Source organism: Pectinophora gossypiella, chromosome 15 (assembly GCF_024362695.1).
Source record: "Pectinophora gossypiella chromosome 15, ilPecGoss1.1, whole genome shotgun sequence".
In the NCBI taxonomy this organism is placed as follows: Eukaryota; Metazoa; Arthropoda; class Insecta; order Lepidoptera; family Gelechiidae; genus Pectinophora; species Pectinophora gossypiella.
Genome location: NC_065418.1, coordinates 15,222,711 through 15,246,567, shown reverse-complemented (window position 1 = coordinate 15,246,567; position 23,857 = coordinate 15,222,711). Strand labels below are relative to the sequence as shown.

Genomic DNA, 23,857 nt, shown 5'->3' with positions numbered 1-23,857 from the left:
TTGCGCATACAAAAGTGCGCAATGTCATGAAATGTCAAATAGCAATGTTGCTTTTTCAGATGAATTGCTTCAAAGTGGCCGTTTTTACACCCTAGTAGGGCTAACATGCACAACGTGATAAAAAATTGTCACGGTCATTTTACCGATTCTGACGATATAATTATGTCGTTTTATCGATTGGTGCTTATATGTAACCCAATTAAGTCAAGGCGTTCTGTCAAAATACGAACAAAATCACGTGTCACGCATGTTAGGGAAGAAAAAAGAAACTTATCGAGCTCGACAAAATTTATTGAATCCATCGATAATTTCATCTGATCATCATCACTATTGTGTGTCTTTAAGACACCAAGACACATTGCAAGTTATTTCCTAACTCTTTAAGACTCTTTTTACCCCAATAGGGGTTACGAGATTTTATGTATTATACCATATATTACGGAAGGCGATTGGGGCAACCGTACTACACGCCCTGATGTTTATGGAGTAATGAATATGGAGATTGCTCCACCGGCAAGAGCGCAGCTATTAAATATTGAGATAACAAATATTACTACAAAAAGATTCATATATTACTTAATCTATCTACAAAGAGTTTCACTTTCGGATTGGCAGCATTATTTACATAACTAGACACATCATTCGACATATTCACAAACAAACCTACGTTATTATTGCACAGTTTTTCAATAGTGCTCCTATAAACACCATCCTTAATGACATTTTGTACGGAATCGAAGACATTTGTATGGGTATTATGACAAATCTGTACTAACTTGTCGATACATTCGCTAGTCCATACGGTTTCTTCTAAGTAGATGTTGTATCTCTCGTTTTGGTCAAACACTCGGCACTGAAATAGAAAAAGTGAGTTTCAAGAAAATTGTCGTTCAATATTTATTTATTAATTTTATCGCTCATTGTGTATTTTGAGAGATCTAATTTGAAAGTCAACTTCACGTCTAGTTATTAAAAAAAGGTTTATGGAAGTTCGATTGGAAGTAAATTTTCAGCTGCTTATCATTCCCAGCATGTTGAAAATGCCTGTCTACCCGCTTGCTTATTTTATGTTACTACAGTACCCACAGCCAATAGTTCGTCGCTACAGCTTGGATACTTTAGTGTCCAGTGTTTACGAACTACGAATGTGACGCTGCGAAGCCTATCAATTTTGTTTTATTTCGCAAAAAAAAATGGGCAGTGCCTTTTGGAATTCGTTTTTCGATTAGTTTATTCATATATATTTTTTAAAATTTCGACAGCCAAGTGCCGATAGTGCCATGAAATATATCAGTTTCGGCGCCGCAGGGATGCCAACCGTCCGCGGACGCGCTGCACCAAGAGTCTAGTGCGCCGAGCGTTCGCTGTAGCGAGCGACTAACACAACAGATTTACTACAGGGTATTAGTGACACTGTACTCAATACTGGGGGGATGATTCATTAACACGTTCACTGAATAACTAAAAATTAGATATCAACCTCTCACGTGCAATGTTATTTCTCTTTAAACACATTGAGATTTATGTAAAGCACAGTATGGGAAGAAAAAAGGTGCCCTACATATTGGACATGCACGTATGAGCATCAAATTTATTGCTCCATGTGTGGTTCATACACAGTGAACGTGTCAATGTCAAGAAAGTACAGGTAGCCGTACGTATGGATGTTAGTGACAGCGTGACGACAACTGTGTCACTAACTCCATATACACGGTCTGGTAAGGTGTCTCAAGTCTTCAAAAGTGTCACTTACCTCATCATTAACTTCATCATTCATGCACACTTCAGACTTGAAGTCCAACAACGCCAGAATCACAAACAAGGCTATATTGTCCGTATCATTCATAACAACTCCTCTAAGCACTTCTGCCGCACGGCTGGAGGTCACTTTGGGGATAGAGGTTACCTTACCACTAGAAGAATTTGTAAAGGTTGCTTGCGTCATGGTGGAATTAGAGGTATTGTTAGGAGTGGCTGGAATGGGGATGTTTTGGAGTTGGGAAATAAAGTTGGAAGTTCTCTGACGTAGAGTGTCGTCATCATCTTCTAAGACTATCACTATTGTTGCGTAGATAGTGGCTTTGTATTCAACTGGAAGTAAAATTTTCATGTTACATAATTATGTAGTAAATGGCGGTCTACTGGTCATGTCAAGACATGTGGAACACCCGTTCCAACGAGCTCTGACCTGAGGGTTAAAATGGCCACATCGAAGCTATTCATCTACGAAAGCAATATTGCTATTTGACAGTTGTTTGCATTGCGCACTTACTTTTATATGCGCAAATGTCAAATTGCAATATTGCTTTCTTAGATTAATTGCTTCGATGTGGCTATTTTAACCCCCCTGGTGTGCGCGCGGAAAACGCAAAAGAGCGCGGCCCAAAGAGACCTGGCGACGCTCGGTTGACCGGGAATTAAAAACTCTCGGCATGTCATGGGAGCAAGCTACAGAGGCTGCAAAAGATCGCGAGGAGTGGGAATCTGTTATTCGAGCCCTATTTCCCAACAGGGGATAAAAGGAATAGAAGAAGAAGATATAGGTAGTAAAATCATACCCTGTTAAACATCTTTCGCCTTTTTTGTACTAGGCTGTGTAATTATTCTCCAGTTAGGCTTTAAACATTTTTATTTTCTTTTTCAAAACAACCTTGTGTTTGATGATAAGCTGATGGTTAGAGACAATCTGATCTAAGATAGTTAGAGTTAGGTCGTGGCATGGAGTAATGAATAATACTACGTATAGAACGGCAACTCTCCGCTCCCCACCAGCGTCTGAACTAGGTTTACCTCATCCCCCTCGGTCTTACTTTAGTCTTCAATCTTCTTCAATAACTAAAACGTGCAGTGTGTATAAAACAAGGTGTTTTTATGAAATCTCCGGGGTGTGGTCTTGTTTAAGAATTTGACAACTAAGTATAGTTCAATCGAATGATTGGCTATTGCATTCCTTTGGTTTTTGCTTGGCTCAGGAAGATCAATCCATTTAGGCACATAAGTTTGCCGACATTGACCCATTCGCAACTTCTAAACAAACATTTTTGAGTAAAGTGTACTTGTCCTTATTTAATGAACAATCATAGTAATCGGAATGTATTTATTCTTTGACCACTAACTTTTTGGACTGCCAACAAGGCATACCCACCCGAACAGAGATTTATTTTAAGTATACATACTGTTCCTCTCTGTGTCCATATTTGTCATATATGGTATATATTTATTATTTATTACCTATATTATCTCGATTATACATATACTCTTTTATAGTTGTATACTTGCCTCCAGGTGGTTGTACCTATATGTGGCTCTTCATATCCGATCCCAAGGTTCTAAGGTGATACCGTAGGGCATATAGGTGCAACTACTTACACACATCTATTAGTATTCATACACAATCTTGCGCACACACACACCCTTTCCCACAAGCATACATTTCACATTCACTGATAGTCATTATGTTATTGTGTCATTTGTGTTTCCTTCTGATTGTACAAATGAATCATCTACCAATATTATCTGTTATAAGAGAGAAAACACGTGCCTCGCACACCAGCAGTGCTTATGAATGATTATGTAACTGAGTCGCTGTTATATGGATCATTATACCTATTACTGTAATACTTACTGGAAAGACTACAACGTTCTACTCCTTTATTTAAGTAATAATTAGAGGATAGCTGTTATTGGCTTTGGTTTAGTTAGTAACATTGTAAAACATTTAGATTAAGCTGTTGTTATCCCAAATAAACATAAATAAATAATAATAAATAAGAACATACACATAGGTATAAATTCTAAACACATTGCACTCCTGGAGCTGCTGGGAAAAAAGGTATTTATAGAATGATAGAAATATCGCACTTACATTTCTGTTCCTTACTCAATCCATCGAGATTCAGTTGAAACAACTCCTCAATATTATTCTCGAGAAAGCTGACAACCACACTCCTAGTACTATCCCCATTATCAGACGAACTGCATGCCAATATCACTAGTATAACATCTAGCATAAGACTTGGCGTTATTGTCGATTCTTTCAGTCTTTTCCTTACGAAGTTTGAAAGACTGTCAAAGTATATATGTGTTAGGTTTTCATGTTCAGTACTTATGCAATCGAATAATGTTTTAATTATGTTTTCATCTGTTATTTCAGCATGTTCAAATTTAGTTTCAACAATGAATCGTTCGGTATCTCTTTCCAAAGTAAGTACTTTCAAAGTTTTCTGTGTGCATTCTAAATAGTTTACATTCTTTAAAACGTGGCATAATGTTGGTACATAATTCGTATCTTCTATTAAAGCGTTGATTGTATCTTTATTTGAAACTATGGTCAAATGTTCTTCAATTCTGTTGTCTGTTTCGAAGTTTTCATGTAAAATTAAAAGGTAATTCAATGTTGTTATTGTTACTTCATATGATGTATGTAGTAATCCTTTTAAGACCATTCCGCATATGTTTTGTAGTTGATTATACTTGGTTAAAATAATTATATACAAGTATAGTGCATTGGAAAGACAGATGTCTCTTCCAGATGTGATGAAAGGCACATCTTTGACGTTGAATACTAGTGTTTCCAAGTATTTTTGGATTGTAATGGTCATATCTTCTTTTATTAGTGAGGGAAACCTGTAAGAAAATAGTTATGCACTTAATGTTGAAGAATATTGCACCTATTTTGTATCACTTATCTGATAGACTGGGAGTCCTAGTAGAACTGAAGAAAAAAAAACAGAATGGGTTAAGTTTCGTAAAAGACTTAAAGGTTTCGAGGGTTGCTTAAGTTTCCGCCTAAAATTGACGTGTGTTCCATATTTTTTATACCTGCCGATTACCCGTCCCTTTCCGTTCCTTAGTCGGCAGATAAGATGACAGGTATAACTTCCATCTACCGGCTCAATATCGAACGAAGTGATAATTACTCGTAACATAGTGTGAAATAAAAGTATATAATATTTGATTTGCGTGTTGGGTAAATGAATTGACTTTGTACTCACCTCCACAGCAACAAATTGACCACCTTCACATATTCATCGGCGAGCAAATAACAGGGCATATTTCCAGTGGCTTGCTCCAAGATCCAATATGTGTTCTTTATGTAGTTGGAAAGACTTTCTGTTGCTTTTTCATCGATTTTGAGGGAATCCGGCTTGGCGTCTAGCAATCTTACAAGCTGGAAAAAATAACTCATGACTATACTCTCAATTAGGGTAGTCAGAGGGAACATGAGGAGGGCTTGGGGTTAGCTGGAAAGTTAAACTTTATTGAAGCATATCATAACATAGCATCACGCCTGTATACCCAAAGGGGTAGGCAGAGGTATATAGTATTACAGCCACTCCTCGCCAGCTATGTTTAAGCCCCATGTAATAGGGGGCGACCTTATTGCCATTAACCGGGCACAAATCCTGGAAACCACGTGATATCCTAACATGAATACTATACTATTTGTTGTAAATAATTAAAAAAGAACGTATTTTTGTCGTTTAACAGATGAATTTATCATCAAGGGCTGCGATATTTGTCGCGTCTACAAAGATAGCGGGTGCTTTTTGGTATAAAATGCGATTGCAGTGGCCTATGTTTAGAATTACCTGTAAGAGAATGCCGTGACAGTAATTTCTTTTGATTTTCTCGTCACATAGCAAAGAAAACATCGCCTCCAAATGACAAATATACCTGAAACAGAATTATTATTACAGAGAACGCGCTGGTACAGCAGCATACTCCATTACGCTGCTCCATTGCAAGTTAGTGGAGAAAAACCAGACCAGAGTCGAAAAAGAGCGTTTCTTAAACTAAACCGGGAATCCTTAGCGGGAATCGAACCCGGTACTGCTCCACTGCGGGTTGGTGGAGGTGTTTTTACGGCTAATAGGCGGGACCAGCGGCTTAACGTGCCCTCCGAAGTACGGAATCATCTTATTTGTTCAGACAATCAGGTGATTCAAGCCTGTAAAGTCTTTACCAAACAAAAGGCCAGTCTCACAAAGTGAATTCGAGAATGTCTTCATCGGGTATCGAACGCCGACCTCCAGATTGTGAGCGTACCGCTCTAACCACTAGACCACTGAGGTAGGTCTGTTACCTGCTGGAGCCAAATTATTGGAATTGTAATATATTTTTTTAAGAACGTCTAGGGTTTTGAGCCGTAGTTTTGTAGTTTTGCAGCTATGCTTCCTAGGCTGCGGGCGGATGAGACGTTTGACAAAAAATATATTTATGTAAAAATTGACGAATCAAGTTATAACAACATATTTTTGAGTTTTAACATAACATAACAAATACTTTATTGCACAAACAGGAAAAAACAAAATACAAAACAAAAGACTAATAGAATGAGTACAATAGGCGGCCTTATTGCTAAGTAGCAATCTCTTCCAGGCAACCTTTAATTATAGGAGATATTGAATATTATGTAATATAGCGGGATAGTGCAGCATGGGAATACTTGTACGTATAAAAATAAATACACTTTCGACTACATAAACTACATAATTATAATACTACTACTCACTGTTCAGGAGATATAAGAGCCACCATTGCTTTAGCAGCCAGTTGTCTGGTCTTCAACACTCCGCTTTTGGCACATGCTAACACATGGGGGACGAATGCTACCAACTGAAAAAAATCATACAATTCAATATTTAAATAAATGACAATATTAAATATTTTAAAATTAAAAGCTTAAGCTTTACATTAAAAAAATATAATATATTTATTATATTTTTTTTTATTATTTATTTTGTTATTAATATCGGGTGATTCGACACTACACCTGAATTCAAATTTGTTTTTTCGAATTCATGTTTGGATCATAAATCTGATCAACGCTGTCTTTAACGCTGAAGGAAAATATCGCAAAGAAACCCATATACCCAAGAAATGTATTTCAGAGACCGAGATCATTTACCTTCAAATTGGAGACGGTTCCTTCCAAAGAGGACGGGTACAGTCTAGCCAACAGCAGCAGTATGGGGTACAGCGACGGCCGCAACACTTGGTTGTCCTCACTACTGCTCACTTCTTTCAGTTTGTCCTGGTAAACAAACCACTTGCATATTATTTTAGGTTTTTGCGGAGTAAAGGTATAGAACTAAGTAACTCTCCGTCCCGCACCGATTCGTCTGATGCCGACCTTACCCCCTGTGTGCCTTTCTTACTCCTTACTTTAGCCTTAAATGGCCATCAGCCGCCAATGAGACAATAATTTTCGAATTATTTTTGGATCATAAATGATTATCACGTGCTCGGCGGCGAAGGAAAACATCGTAAGAAATGTATTGGGCTGATTTTCCCTGTGTTGTAAAACTTTTGTAAAAGACCAAACGTGTCAAATCTCCATTTTAGGTAAGCGGACCCCGCATAAACGGAGATGAGGAGATGATAATGAGAGATGCAACTGAATCGGTGTTCTAGATTAAAAGTTTTTCATTTGATTCATCAAGTAAGTGACTGAGCCATATCTCCGAAAATGGACAACCGTTTTAATGTCAGTATTCTGGATATACTTGAAGATCCCGCCCAAGCTATGTACAGTCGTGAGCAATATTATGTACCCACTTTAGAACCCTGTCGCACTATCATATTTGACATTTAATGAAACTTGCGGTTTAATTTCTCAAAAAGTTAATGAGATATGGTTTCAAAGTGTATGAAACATATTAGTACTAGTGACCGTATGTGTCCACTTACCAACATAAAGTCATAGAGCTGCGGATACCGAAGGAAGAAAATCCTTCCAGTCATCTTGTTGCGCACGCACAGGTTCTCGCAGTCTCGTGACCGCTGTACGCCGAACACTCGTACCATTAATGCGCTGAACAGCAGCGTTGAAGAGTTCCTTTCCTGAAGAAGGAAGGTTTGATTAAAATCATCTTTCAATTTACCAAAAGCAGTATTACTGCTAGCCTGTTTGACTCAACTACTGGACAAAGTCCAAATCCATCTCTGTCCACATATCCTGGCCTTCAGTGTGCCAATCTTTCCTATAACAGTTAAAATCATTGAGGCATCTTTTCAGAAAAATTCGTTAGAGTTTTATTAAAACTTAGTAGCGTATGGTTAGTAGCTGAGGTCTCTCATCCGGTAACAATTTTAAAACATCCTGTCTGAGGGATTCACGAACTTTTGCTCAGGGCGTCTTGAAAGGATCATGTCGGTGAAAAGCAGTGGAAGTGTTAAATGAGGAAAAAAGGTGTCTGTACGGGGGACGTGAGGTGTTTGCTGTAGCTAGCTACGTGTATGAGGAAAGTAATGGGGTCGTAAGTATAAGTTTATAACGTTCTTGGCCAAGTTCATCATCACCGTCTCCCTTGCGTTATCCCGCTTACCTAATCTGAAGTTTTGACAGGTCAGATTTTTACGGAAGCGACTGCCTATCTGACCTTCCAACCCGCGAAGGGAAAACCAGCCCAATCAGGCCGAGTTGAACCAGTAAATAATTCTAGAAGCTTCTTACCATCCAAGTATCTCCCTCAAAGCCCCTCAACGCACATAGTGCAGCATCCCCCACATAACCCGCCACGGAATCATCTAGCGCAGAATTACGAAACAGCGCGCGTAGTATATTGATGCTGTGTGCACGGACGTCAACCTCGGGGGAGGAGCGGGCGAGCTGGAGGAGTGACGTCATACAGCGCTGGAAGCACTTCGGGTTGCCTTGGACTTGGAGCTCTGTTGTTACTAGGGCCTGTGGAAGATATTAGAATTGTTATTAGACACTGATAATACATACTTTCATAAGGCAGAGACCACGGAATTCCACTTACTACGATCCTGACACACTACCTTCGCTTGCTCCATTCTCATGCTTGCCGGTTTAGAGTATTCTTGACTTGGCCTTTCTTTAAAACATTCTGATAATCTTTCAAATTATATCCGTTTTCCTCGCATTCCATTGTCAGTCTATCCGTTAGGAATATAAAGAATTAAGGAAGGCTAGAACAGGGAAGTCAAAGAAAAATACATTTCGGAAAATAATTATTTTGTAAAAAAGTTGTTTTCGGAGAAGGAATGGTACATTTATGGATACTTAATAAACGTTTTACGCTCGGACACATTTAATTTTCAGTTCACCAAAGTAATTAAAGGAGATTCACCTGGATCATAAACGGCAGTCCAGCGCTCCGTCTAGTAGCACACAGTGTTCCCTTCTTGTCCCCGGACGCGATGGCTTCCATCAGATCTTCCAGCCAGAGACGAGGTAACTCGTGAAGAGTGCTGGTGCGACATCGCCAGAGTCTAACGGTAAATATGATTAACTGTTTAATGGGAACTTTATGAATAATTAACCAGGAGCCAGGAGAAAGGCCGTGAGTTTTCAACTTATGCGACTCTTGATCAAAGCGATTCAAGAAGGCATGGAAAGCAAGATGTAAGCAGGACATGATATTTTTAATGGGGTCTATACCCCTATATAGTATTGATGGCATATACTAAAACAGTTGCCCAAAGCGAGTATGGTATAAGTGAAAGACAGACACAAGAGTGAGTTTTCGCGTTTTTAAGAGGTGAGGGTACGTTTTTGAAGTGCGGAGTCCTAATGTCTAACCTGGCCAGAAGCTTAGTAAACCCGACATAAGCCTGCTCGAATGCGCCGCGATGCTTGGTCTCTGCCAGCAGTCTCGTGAAGTGTTCTCCTATGAGCATCATCTGGTCCGCAGTGAGGGTGTGTGACGAACTCTCTACCGAGATGCTCAAGCGGGAGGATATCTCGCCGAGGAGGAGGGATACCTGGGAAAACGTTTATTTTGATTACCATTACAAAAACGATTACCACTAGTCCACTACCGCTTAATTTTAAACTACATTCTGATCAAATTTTGAAACATTGCCAAAGAAAGTAACACTAAACAAATGATGTATGCTTACCTCTTTAACAGACCTCCATGCACACAGCAACACCATCTGGGCTGTCACTTGCCGGCCGTCTTCTAACCTCACACCGCTATGTAATCAGAATGAAATATAACGTAAATGGATCCAATTCCTGCATACACCTCCTAATTTTATTTTAAGTTATACCTGTCATTTTATTATCTGTCGAAAAGGGAAGAGACGGGTGATTACCCGTCCGTACGATGGGGGACAGGTTCATCGGGTGGGTGATGTCCGCTCTGTCGATTGACAGACATAAAATTTATGGAACGTCATTTTTGGGCAGGAATTGAAAAATACCCTTCCAAATTTGTATATTGGCCAATAAACCGACAGAATTGAGTTGACAGCACACGTGAAATGGGTTGCATATAAGTGAGATTTAATTCGCCCAGGTTATTCATTCATTTTCAAATTAACAGTTGTCAATCATCCGACCTTTTTCTTTTCGGCGGATAACAAAATGACGGGCATAACTTATTATAAAATCAGGAGGTGTATGCAGGATTCGGGGCCATTAAGTCTTCAAATATAAAATATGCGCATCTATAAAAACAAAATATGAATGAATACCATAGGACGGAATTTCTTATATAAACCCTCTCCTCGCCAGCTATGTTTCAAGTCTCATGTAATAAGAGGTGAACGTATTGCCAGTAACCGGACACAAATCCTGAAAACTATGTGATGTCCATTATCTATGATCCAAAAATGAATTCAAACTCATAAATTCGAGTTCAGTGGTTTAAAGCCAGGACTGCGATGACTATAACAGATAGGTAATAATGATCTTCAGATAAACGTATACTCACCCCGAGTTGCCTGTATCGGTGACCTCGAACCCGCCCATGTCCATGGGCAGGTGACCTTCAGGCGAGGAGTTGTTGACCACACTCGCCACGGCCGCGTTCACGCGCATGCTCGTCGATATCATGGACGAAATTAACTCGCTCCAATGCTCGTCGCCGGATATTACCCTGAAAGTCCAAAAGGATTCTACTCCTTCCTCTCTCGAGTGGGTTATGAGATCAATGTGAAATCAACCTCATCAACCCTGTTGGCAAGGTAATTGTTGTTATTGAGCCAACAAAGCAAAGGAATACCACTAGCTGATGCTGGGTAGTACAATGTGAATCGTCATTTTTTATGGCAAGTATCGTATCGAAAAGTATATAGGCAAGGAAAACCTCGACAAAGGGTCTAAGACGTTCTTAAAAAAGACTATTCAAATATCAATTCTTAGCACATTTTAAACGGTAGATTTGGGCAAAAACAATAGATTTCGAGTACGCCATCCTAGTTAGTAGTCCAAGTACTAGTGATGCTTCGCGCTCACTGTCTGTCAGTTAAAAAAAGTTGTCTTTATTTGGCTAGCGTGTGTCTTCCATACCTGCAATTGAGGCTTGCGATTAGATGCACCATGCAGTGCAGCAGCCCATACATGGGCGCGTGCACCGCCGCGTCCACTATACTGCGCTCACTCGTGCGCACCTGATCACACAGGCTGGCGTGGAGGCGATGTAGCAGGGTGTATGATACTGGCTCCGATACGGTACTGAAAGAACAATAGGCAAGAGAACCTGGTCAAATGAGATACTTGTTTCGAAACATCAAAACGATGCATTTCTGTGGAATTTGTATAGAAATACACACGTTTGATGTCAGCAATAAACGTGGTCAAATGTCGTACACTTTAATAAATGAGATTGATTTTATAAAAATATATCTTTGACCCAATCAGGAGCGGATTTAGCTTTTATGTCGGGTCGGGTGTCCGTAGAGAATTAGATTTTACAATTTAATGGGTAATAAGTTAGAGTTCGATCATGAACTTTGGGGAAATGATGATTTTAGGAAAACGGTATTTGCATATGCACTTTTGTATCGAAGAGTTCAAGATTGTAGTGGGGGAAAACCTGTCTGTAACTTACCAAGACTCTCCTTGCAATATTTTGCCAGGCAGTTTGGTCCTGAGTAGATCAAGCTTATAGGCAGCTGATATGCAGTCAGTCGGTTTCAATGACGATGCTTGACGTAATATGTCCTCAATTTCCAAACTTATTGAGTACTTTTTCCTCTGTAAGTAATAATGAATATGAATAACAGAAGTAGATTATTGAAGGGAATGTTATGGTGGTTTGGACATATGGAGCGGATGAAGGATATTAGATAGTATTTTATTAGGCGAAGGTTGGTAGAGCTGGCAGAGAGAGACGCTGTTACGTTGACCAGATTGGGGATGTCCTTAAAAAAGGTTTAGTACGATCTGTCTGAACCGGCGTGCTGGTTTGAAACGGTTGATGGAAGTAAAGGATGCAAGAGAAGTACGTCAGGATCGATGCAAATGGATTTCTTTAATTCCGTAGGCTTGCTTGCCCTAGCGGGAAATAGGTATGTCATAATCTTTAGTACCTTGAAAATTTAATTTAAATTTATTACAAACAACCAAATACCAAAACAAACACAGACATACACACGTACTGAAGTTCTGAGATGGATATAGCTTTTGGAAATGTCCGGGATAACCAACTGTACGTATTCTATATTTTCTGATTTCGAATAGTTGTAACTATTTTGGAAGAATTTAGATTATATTTTAACATTTGGCCATTAAGGCTGTAAGATTACAATGAACTGTACCTCAAGCAATTCAGCGGGACATTTATTGAGTATCTCCAGGGCGAAGGCTTTGTTGTTCTCGTAGCTGTCCTCCAGATGTTGTAAAAGTTTTTCCACATAGCTTTCCTTCCAAATTCTGTTGAAAGAAGACAGAAGAAGCTTAGTACAGACGTCTGCAATTTATGTATTTTTGGAAAAAAATACTTATTTTTGTGTGATTTGCAATCAAATTCTGTAATGGACAAAGTCTGAAATAAAAGATTAATTATTATTATATATAGAATGTATAGGTCAGAACGGCAGTTGCTTCTGTAACAAACCGGTCTTGTCAAATCTTCAGTTTAGGTAAGCGGATCCTGCGAAAATGGGATAACGCTAGGGAGTTCTCATCATATACATATATGACTCCCTAGCGTTCTCGGACAATTAGGTGATTTCAACCTGACCTTTGTTAGACGTGTCGCCACCGGGAATCGAACCCTATAAGGGAAGAAATTTAAAAATCTCACCTGTCATACCCTTCCAGCCCCATCAGCTCGCACCACACCAACACCTGGAGAGCCACAACCCTCCTACTATAGTTGGCTCCAGGAATCAAACTGTCAAAGCATTGACTCCTCAACTCTTCCAGGAATCGGACGTAGTAGTCTTCTGTATCCTTGTGCCTTCTAAGCACTTTGTAGCTGTCTTCTAGGCGTTTTGTGAACTGGAATTGTTTAAGGATGAATGTTTAGGAGGTTGTAGTTTCTACATAAGTTCTTTATTAGAACCTGAGGACTTAAAAAGCGCAAATTATAAAGCAATATTGTTATTTGACATTTGTTGACACTGCGCACTTACTTTTATGTGCGCAAATTTCAAATTGCAATATTCCTTTTTAGACCGCAGCGCTTGCTGTACGGCACAAATTCAAGTAAAAAATACAGTACAGAAAGAGAAACAAAGTTGTCCAATACTCAAAATGTATGGGCCAAAAACCCAAAATCGAACTTCGCGGATCACGACGCCACCTATGCCAATCGATGAGTTATTAAATTAGTGAAAGTGCACTGTTTGAATCCATGGGGTTTAGAAGTTATGTAACAAACTATAAATGTATGTAACTCATCGATCAAGGCAGTAAGAGTTAGAATGAGTTTAAACCCCATGCAATCAGCGTTACAGCGTTCAAGTAATGTTCTAACTTTTTTGTCGTTACGGTGTCACTAGCACTTAGTATACCTTCTTCATCATAGACAGTACGAGCTGCCTGAAGTTGGGCGACTGTGCGTTGATGTTGTACTTGAGGAAGCGCAGCACGAACCTCAACTCGCCGCGACTGAACACCTCTGTGGTCTTTGGGCTCTCCACTATCAGCGATAAAGATAGGATTCGCGTCTGGGTAATGAAAGAATATAAACATTTAAATTATAAAAAAAGTAACGTCGAGCATAGAATCTCCTTTTTTAAAGTATAAGCCATAAGTTAACAGAAGATGACTTGGAAAAGACTCTTGATGGATGTAATCATGCGCTGCCTATGGTTGCTGTTTATATCAATGTAATATCTAGTTCATCGTATTGAAAACCATAAACGACCTTCAGATGACTTTTGCTTCCTGATTTTGTTTGTTTTTTACTCCTTTACTCTCTTTTCACCGAGTTTTAAGACCAACGTGATAGGTAGTGAGCCGTATCGCCGTTTATAATGGTTGAGTCAACTGTGTTAGTGCTAATTGCACTATCTCATATATCATTAATATTTAACGTGTATGTGCAATAGCCCAACCACTTCCACCAATCGGCTGTGGAGCAGCGTGGTGGAGTACGCTCCGTGCCTGCTTCGGTTGATTGAGGGGAGGCCTGTGCCCAGCAGTGGGACATATAAAGGCTATTCTTGTTTATTAGGTGCACTAACTTACTATAGGCTATGTAGTAAAAGCCTTGGCCAAGTAGCAAGTGCCATCTAGACTCTAGAATAACCCATGAGAAACTTACCTCCTCCACAGCATCCACAGCAGCGGCATCCAGCACATGATACCCAATGATACCTTTCCACTCGTCACCGTCTTCTGTCACCAACTTGCTCACTCCTGACTTCCGCGCCACACTCAGCAACATCAAAACGCATTTCAAATCGGTCGTCGATTGTCTTATGTGGGGGAGACTGGAAGCATAATTATATTCGAAGCATCATTATAACATTGTTAAATGATTGTGTGAATAAAGTTCTTTTTACTATTTTATCCACTGGACCAGTTGGAAGAGTGGTAAAAGTAGGTAATCTTAATAAGGAAGATACGATTTGGATAGACAAGTCACAGCTCACCTGTAATCCCTGTTGGGATGGTATCGGAATGCATGAAAAGATAATATATATATAATAAATAAAGTATGATAATAGATATTTGTAGTCACACTTGATGCTAGAAATCACACACCGGACACTATATATAAAAGTCTTATTCTTATCGTGTGCTGCCTAATGCGTAAATGCGAGCGAGACAAGGATCCTGCGCGCTCTCCCTTACTCTTCCAATACGAATTGCTGCAGGACGGAGAGTTACCGTTCTCGTTCTACATGTATACTACATATTCTCTATTGTATGCTGAAGTCCTAACTAAACTAACTATGTTTTTCTTTGTTCTACATCCAGCGAAAAATATACACGACTGTCAACAGCATAAAAACAACAGACAACTCACATATAATCCATGATATTCTCATCCATCTTCACAGCTCTTGCGAGGAGGTTCTCCAATATATTAAGCACGGCGGAATCTAAAGTGTTGGTGGTTACGTAACTAAGTATGGGCTCGATCCATTGTTCGTATATGACGGACGTTTTACATTCCTGTGTGTGCTTTTGTAGCAGTGTCTCTAGTGTCACAGTAGCCTGGAAAATATGATAAATTCTTAAGACTTCTTAGGATCCTCCCAGAGGTGTTAGGATAGACGATGTTTATGGACAAGGAGAGAAGAACATAATGAACATACGAGTGTATTCATGAGCAATATCATTATAGTCAGTTTAGAACCCTCTCGGATTAATATATTTGACATTTAGTAATACTTGTTGTTCAATTTGTCAAAAAAGTTAATGTGACATGGGACTAAAGTGTTTGTTATCATACGTAGTATACTATTTTTCTCTGTGGTTTCACTTCTGGGCACAGACCACTCACATTTTTCGTAGAGGGTATAGAAAATAACCATTGGGAAATTGCAAGAATCTCCCCATATCATACACAGAAACATTGTAATTGTAACTTTTCTGGATTTGTTTGCGCATCACGCAAAAACGACTAGACAGATTCTAATTAATTTTCACAGTGTTGCACAATAGATGCTTAATTATCATCTGCAATAAGAATTATCGCGCTCGTTTCCTTAATAGTAACCTAGGTTTACACAGACGCGCGGAGAACAGCTAGCTAGTGAATCATGTCTTTCCAATGTGATTTTACGTCGAAAAGCCATTCCAAATTCTATTTCTTAACTATTGCGTCTGGAAATCTGGGCCTATGGGAATTAAACCCTGGTTCATACTCACACTAGCCTGTACCGCCTGCACGCTCAGCGCGGCAATGACAGCAGGTATCAACGTCGGTAGCCGATGCAGCACCTTGCAGGCTCCGAGCTCCACGATCAAGGACGTCACGCTCACATAGTAGCTCTTGCGAGTTTTGTCTATGCTTGTTAGAGCGGCGAATAGGTTGGATAGAGCCTTGGCGTCACCTGAAAATGCACAATATAAGCTCATGAGTCTATACCAATTAGAGTAGTCAGAGGTACTATCAAAGAGCAAAAGTGCAGTCACAATTATGAACCATTAATTGACATAATTATAAAATTTTGTAGGTGTTTTTCGTCTATTACAGAAACTGTAACCAGGAGGTCTTAAGGTGATGCGTTTTAGTCAGCTAGGTAACGCTGCGTCAGTAGATGGCGTTACTTCTGCAGTTTTCGTATTTTTTTCCATTTATTCGTTTAGTGTTGAGTTCTGACCCAGTGAAATGTTAGGTGGCGAAATCTTACATACATTATCTTTAAGTTAAGCTACAATTTTGAAGTATTTACTGAAGATATCATATTGAAACATTGCATCAAAAGTTGGTGTCATTTCAATTTGTGTACAAACACGAAGCTGTCACACACACATGCAAACTAGGTTAGCTATTAAAAGAGATGCATAATTTGAAGTATACTTCTAACTTCTAAATGGCGCATTTGGTAAAGCAGTCGCCGCCATTCTTAAGGTTCACGGTTCAAACCCAAGTGCGTGTTTTGATTGTTTTTACTTTTTGTATTTTTTTTTACAATTGAATTTGGCGAACCCGTCTATTTGTTACGGAATTTTCAAAAAGTATCACTTTTACCAATAATATTATAATTATACAATAATGTACTTTGCACTAAAGTACCTTCCGTAATTTCCGTATTTTTTATTTTGTAAAATTCTAACAGGCATTAATCGCATCAGTGAACATGCGGCTAACTAAAAACTACTGAACGGATTTTCATACGGTTTTCACCAATGAGTAGAGTGATTCATGGGCGTGCTTTAGGGTATATAATTTATACAAGTATTTTTTTTGTATAAAATGGTTCAAAAATGATGATGAATGTCAAACATAATTATCGTTACAAATATAGCCGACTTCGAGCTTTCGGCGAAAACGCTGCCTGAGCCCATTGAGATATAACAAAACAACGTATGGTTGAATTGTTCCTTTTTTGTAGGTCTACCGAAAAGTCCACAATATGTCATAATAATTATATTGTGTATAAAGAATTGTGTATATGTATTGTATGATTTTACAAATAACGATCACAGTATAGTAATAATAAGGTAGATTTTTCCTAAATTGCGTCGGTTCAAACTTTGTCGCATCGCGTTTGAAAGATGTAATAGCGCTTCAGGACGTCCCGCAAGCACGGCGCTGATGTCGCAGTATCCGCATATAATTATTATGACTTGTCATTTAGTTCCAATAAAATCCGCGGGACTTCATACGTATGTCAGTGACAGCTGGTGATAGCATGCGGGACACTTAGCAGCTAATCGAATTCTATGTTGTTTTCGCGCCCAGTCCAGACGACTTGCAGCGCATTTCTGGACATATATTTACGCGTGGTGTTTATTGTTAGGTTAGTTAGTTCAGGTTAGGACATCTTTTTTTAACGAGGACGTTAAAAAAAGACGAGGCTGTATTGATAGGACGTATTGAAGTAGTATTTCCATATATACGCGGCCTGAAATGGGCTGTTTCGGGGACCTGAACTGGTTGCTGTCGAACTTATTATCACGTTTTCTTGATTAAAATTCATAAATAAGTCAAATAGAAAAAAGAAAAAAGATTTTCGTTAGTTTTAGATCTGTCATGATGTCTGTGATGTTTGTTTATTATACATAAGAATTTCAAAATTTATCTTATTTTTTTTCCCAAAGGGCAAGGCAAAGGGAACTATGCCCATACAGCCATGTCTTGTGTTTTTTTTTCTTGATGATGATTAATGAAATGATGAAACCTAAGCCCCCATACAGACTCCTACTCCGAACCCCAAACGAAGTAAGCGGCTTGTTGGCGCAAAGCGAAAATAGATAGGTACACTTTGTTTATTGAATATTCCGATTTAATAATACTATCGGGAATGTTTTCCGACTAACTTAATGTGATCATTAACCATAAAACACTACTTCGTATTGATTATTTAGATTATTCAATGAAGAAAGCAACCTTCCCGTTCCCGGTCCCACCAAAAAGTCCGCGGCAAAGAGAATATAAATAAATCTGTATGTTGGATGGAAAAACAATTAATTAAAAATGACTACTATTTAGGCCGGCAAATGCAACAACTTTTTTTTTTGGTTTGGTTTTCCCCGAAGGGTAAGGCAAAGGGAACTATGCCCATACAGCCATTTCATTTTATGTATTGATTTTTTATTATAATATATGTCCTCTTTTAAAACACGGTACTTACCCATTATTTAAAAATGTTTAAATAATATGCGTTATTACAAAAATATTTTTCCAATATTCCTTTTCTCAGATTGTAGTAAAGTTTTTAGTTTTTTATTTATATTTATTCTCTTCATACAAAATCTCTTTATAAATTGTCACTGACATTCTATTACACTTGTCAAGTAGTCAAAGCCTTTAGAGAAAAAAAAACTATCACGCACACAAACTAACATTTGACACCTCTACACGCTCAGCAAATACACTGTAATCTGCACCACTACAAATGTAGAATTGATCAAAATTGAGGGTCTGAAATATGGTACTTCTCGTATTCGGACCCTAAATTTTTGTTAGTTTGCGAAAATAATACACCAAAATATTACTATTTATCGGTTTTATAACAATATTCCTCTAACCGTTTTCCTGTAGCACTGCATCAACTTTTGTATGTAAAACGAATCACCTTAAATGCACCAGTTAATTTATTACTTTGCAAGAAACTGATTGAACTTTTGCACCTTATCGTACATCCATCGTAAGGTGCACTAAGTACCCACAGTTCACCGAGCTTTCTGTTACGTACATATAAGTTATTTTGTTATTATCTCCTGCGGGTTACTTGTGGCTTTGCTCAAACTAGTGAGGATTTGGTTATACATAAAATGATTGAGATTTTGTTATGTGCTTATGTACATTAAAAAACAAAATAAAAAAAGAAGTTCTCACCTGTCCTATCTAACTTGGAGCAGTACTTGACAATATTGCTCAGGACTTGCGCAGTCAAGTGCCTGACGCTGTCCATATAATGCTCCAGATGAGACCACACGAACCCTAGGAGATTGGCGACGACCGCCTGTCCTAGCGAGCTGTCGGTCACTCTGTCCAGACCTTTACTTATTTGGAGAACTGTCCTTGTTACCCCCAGGATGAATACCGAGTCGGATGTGCTTCTGGAAGTAAGGAATACGTTTTCCTAGTATTAAACGTTTGCGTTTCAAAGAAGGATTGTTCTTCAGGTCTCCCAAAGGGGTCTCTTTTAATGCATTGATAAAAAACCCTGTTGTTGAGAAGCTTCTTGCCCCGCATCTTTCCCTCAGCAATTCATCATCATCGTTATCCCGGTTTGCACAGGGTCCGCTTACCTAACCCGAAGATTTGACAGGTCCGGATTTTTACAGAAGCGACTGCCTGTCTGACCTTCCAACCCGCGAAGGGAAAACCAGCCCAATACAGGTTAGGTTAGAAAGCAATATTGCAATTTGACATTTGCGCAAATAAAAGTAAGTGGGCAATGCAAACAAATGTCAAATAGCAATATTGCTTTCTTAGATGAATTGCTTCAATGTGGCCATTTTAACTCTCCTGCTGCTGTTGATGCATCAATATAATAATAAATAGTACAGAATCTTAACGTAATCACTAAGTGTTCTTTGATGATACCTCTCCCCAATAGCCAAGATCTTGTCATTGACCACACTGATGGCCGGTCTCCCGTCGATAACGTGGTGTTGCATGCTGTCCATTGCTACTACAGTCACTATGGCCGAGTACAGCGCCAGTTGCGAAGCTTCATTCGAGAGGAGAGAGCGCATTGCATCGTCTCCTTTGTAGGGCTGCAAAATCTGGAAAGATTTTGTGAATGGAGGTTTTTCTTAGCTTCAAAATACTCAATTTCGTGGACTTGGCGTGTGGTAAAACATGGTGAAGAATGTCTACAGGCGACTTGTATGTCACCTTATAATAGGCTTGTATCCAACTAGTCAAATCAGTTACTATTTACTAAACGTCAAAACACGAAATTACTATGGAATTAGTATGAAAAAGCACACTGTGACGTAATAGAGAAACGTGATAAAATACTGGACTTATTATTACGTTTTTCTTGATTAAAATTCGTAAATAAGTAAAATAGAAAAAAAATGTATTTCATTAGTTTTAGATGTGTCTTTATTTAGTAATCAGAATTTAATAATTTATTTGAACCTAGTACCTAACCCAATTCACGTAATACGTTCTTAGGATTTCAATACCAGTACAGCCGGAGCCTATAAAGCTGTTCTTACCGTGTGCTCCTTAAGTGCGCGAGAGAGACTGTCTGCGCGTTCCCTTAGACCTTAACGTCATGTTTAGACAAATTACTTCAATATGGCCTTAATCTACGCCTTAATATACATAAACTGCTTGAAACTGTCCCACTGCTGGGTACAGGCCTCCCCTCAATCAACCGGAGGGGGTATGGAGCATACTCCACCACGCTGCTCCAATGCGGGTTGGTGGAGGTGTTTTAACGGCTAATAGCCGGGACCAACGGCTTAACGTGCCCTCCGAAGCACGGAGGCCTTAATAGACCTTGAAAAATTATCACCAAAAACTTACATCAATCCACGATTGTGGTCCATTCTCTAACATGTGCATATTCAGATACAAAATCCCACACACAGACTTAGTATCCATAGGTACATCTTCGTCAAATAGTAGATTTTGAATAGATTGCCTTATTGAGTTGAAGATAAGGTTCAAGTGTTTTACTTTGTCACTGGAGAGCTTCTGGACTATGAAGAGGAGTAGTCTTAGAGCTGAGTGGGATAGGTTGAAGATTTCATTCTTTTCTGTAGGTGCTAATGTATTGGTGTTCCTGTAAAATAACTTATTCATTAATTTTACTCTGGATTTGCCTATTTTGGGAAGGACATACATAGGCCTCAGGCATTTTTTTCTAGATGATTTATGCAGTGTATGGGAGGTACTTTTATTCATGACTACATAAGCCAATATGAGAGCGGCAATGTCTACTGCACACTCTTCGCTTATAGTCATAACCTCCCAATGTAGCCAACAAAATAGTGACTATCCATGTTAGGAGGTTCATACCAAGATTTGTTATCTGGTGACTATGTTATATCAATGGAGATTGTAATTGTCAGATGCGTCCTTATTTTAATAGAGTTGTCAAACTAATTAATTTTTACTAAAAGTCAAAATAAGTAATTAAAATGGAATTTTATAAAAATACCAGCCATGATGTCATAGAAAACATAGTAAAATATCTATTTTATTTTTGCATTCTCCTTGGTTCTTTGTTAATTTAAGTTAAATGATAAACAATGATTTGTTTTAGACCTGTCCCTTTTAGTAATCATAATTATAATAATTAATTAAAATGGAATTTTATAAAAATACCAGCCATGATGTCATAGAAAACATAATAAAATATCTATTTTATTTTTGCGTTGTTCTTGGTTCTTTGTTAATTTAAGTTAAATGATAAACAATGATTAAAGAGTTTTGTATAGTATTGTATTGTATAAATTTTTTAAGAAATATTGTAAGTATTAATTACTATTTAAATAATAATTTAAACAATGATTTGTTTTAGACCTGTCCCTTTTAGTAATCATAATTTTTACATACCTACATGTTTTACATAGTTATACTTACGTTAAAACATCAACACAACATCGAAGACAACAATCCAAATATTCAGCTAATGTCAATTCAATATTCTTCAAGGCGGCAGAGCCTGCCGGAAAGTTCTCAATACACAAAATCAACTTGGACACTACATTAATGTAGTCTTTGTACAAACAAGTTTGGACTGATATTACATTGTTAATCTGATCTGCCAGGCTGTCAGAGAATGCTTGCTGAAGGTTCAGGTTTTTTGTAATTTGTCTGGAAATAAGATAACAATAAATTTAGTTTCTAGGCTTCCTCTATTCATCTGTGGAGTCATATTATAAATTATTCTGTAAATACCATTTTATGCAGTTTATTTAATTGTATAGTCTCTGCTTACCCCGGTGGGAAATAGGCGTGAGTTTATGTATGTATGTATGTTATTTAATTGTAACATTTAATTGAATAAAAATGTGATATTTAAAAATTAAAATAATTAGGGAAATATAAAAAGCAAAGTGAAAAGCAAAGAAAAAAAGCAAAAAGTATAAAGTAGCATGGTGAAAATGCTGCACCGACAAGAGTGTGGCTCTTAAATTGATGATGATAATAGAGAAATATGCTTTTGCAGCTTACCTGGTTATAAAATATTTTACAGGATGTTTAGCTTCAGTATGGAAAAATACTATAGCTAGGAATTGTATCAGTGCTTGTGTATTGTCTTCATGGTCACACAGTTGCTCTGTTGCTATTTCATTTACAATATTTTTCAAAATAGTCAGCTGTTCGTCTGCATTCGATGAATGCGTAAAGATCTCAACATGAGAACTTTTTGTAACTGGAATTTGATAAAAAATAAAATAAAGTACGAGTAGGTAATTGTCAAAAGTAAAAATTATTTATAGGGTTTGTGATTTCAGTCATTATTTATTTACTAAATTAAAAACAAATATTTGAATTTAAACTCATACAAAATAATATTTTTAGGTCTTTAAAAACTAACCAGCTGATGTTTTAGGTTAGAAAAGTTTAAGCCATATTTTAATTGTTTTCTCACAGATATTGATCTGAGACGTGTACATTGTTGCAAATTACTTCTTTAAGAAATAAGCATCTAATTTAAAAGTTTTTATTATGTACTTTACCTAAACTTTCGGCAATAAACTTCGAAATGTCCACGGGTGCGAAAACATACGAGTTCTTCGATTTCCTGCGCCCAGCGCTGCTTATCCTCAATGCTAATCCATTCATAGTGATAACACAACAATATTTTCCACGCCTTCTCTTAAGAAAATGCCAACTGGGCTATAAACTTTTTTAAACAGTTAAAAATGTTGGGATCATTTTTGCCCGCTATTGTTGACGTTCAAAGACTGTTCGAAAACCAAACCAATTTATGTTTTCGAATTTTCGAACGTATTTACAACAAGACAAGTCCAAAGTCCATTAAATTTATTTTTGTAGCTATCAACTGCATTATTTTTCAGACTTAACAATAAATATCGACTTCATATATTTTTTTCGATAAATAAAAAATATAAGCAGCTTAGAAAGAAAACATGGTTTGATTAAACAGCAGTATAGGTTTTTGAACGAAAACGTCAAATACCATGAGACCGTAACGTGGTTGGAAATTTACCATGGCTGGAAACCAAAGACCTTGCTAGAAACATATTGGATTTGTGTAGGATTCTCTTTCATTGTTTTATAAATGGTGGTTGGTTACTTTCTACCGGACTGCTAGATTCCAGAAGAGCAAAGACGGAGCTTTATTTTTTTCATATTATCTAAACTTCGCCCCTGAAGGGGTAGGCAGAGGCCATTTATTAAAATGAAAATGAAAATTAATTTAATTAAACTATATTCAAAATCTATCTAATAATATGACACCAACATATGCTCACGATTATATTTCCAATTAGGCTAGTTAGAGATAGGCGTTCCTACATCCATCGCAAGATGAACAGAGTACTTACTCACATTTCACCGAGCTCTGTGAAATGTGAGTACTCAGTTCATCT

The 23,857-nt window shown here is 37.9% G+C and overlaps 1 protein-coding gene across 1 annotated transcript; it reads right to left on the bottom strand.

Annotated features, from left to right (window-relative positions):
- Positions 1-98: 98 nt before the first annotated feature.
- LOC126373272 (thyroid adenoma-associated protein homolog) lies at positions 99-23,195 on the bottom strand. The gene is made up of 27 exons (XM_050019338.1): positions 22,982-23,195; positions 22,473-22,674; positions 21,879-22,112; positions 20,817-21,075; positions 19,881-20,062; positions 19,167-19,390; positions 16,028-16,212; positions 15,180-15,370; positions 14,472-14,640; positions 13,717-13,872; positions 13,005-13,201; positions 12,517-12,631; positions 11,808-11,953; positions 11,267-11,431; positions 10,689-10,853; positions 9,871-9,946; positions 9,551-9,732; positions 9,099-9,240; positions 8,459-8,689; positions 7,693-7,845; positions 6,911-7,036; positions 6,515-6,618; positions 5,592-5,676; positions 4,995-5,170; positions 3,866-4,626; positions 1,754-2,091; positions 99-853 (listed from the first exon to the last, which is right to left on the bottom strand). The coding sequence occupies exons 1-27, from the start codon at positions 23,085-23,087 to the stop codon at positions 566-568; spliced, it is 5,358 nt and encodes a 1,785-aa protein (XP_049875295.1). The 5' UTR covers positions 23,088-23,195; the 3' UTR covers positions 99-565.
- Between the last annotated feature and the right edge of the window lie 662 nt (positions 23,196-23,857).

Coding starts and splice junctions, on each gene's coding strand:
- LOC126373272 (XM_050019338.1), bottom strand. CDS start 23,087: ATGAATGGATTAGCATTGAGGATAAGCAGCGCTGGGCGCAGGAAATCG. Junction 7,846..8,458: donor TTGAGGGAGATACTTGGATG/GTAAGAAGCTTC, acceptor TTCCTTCTTCAG/GAAAGGAACTCTTCAACGCT. Junction 5,677..6,514: donor GCTCTTATATCTCCTGAACA/GTGAGTAGTAGT, acceptor ATTCTGTTTCAG/GTATATTTGTCATTTGGAGG.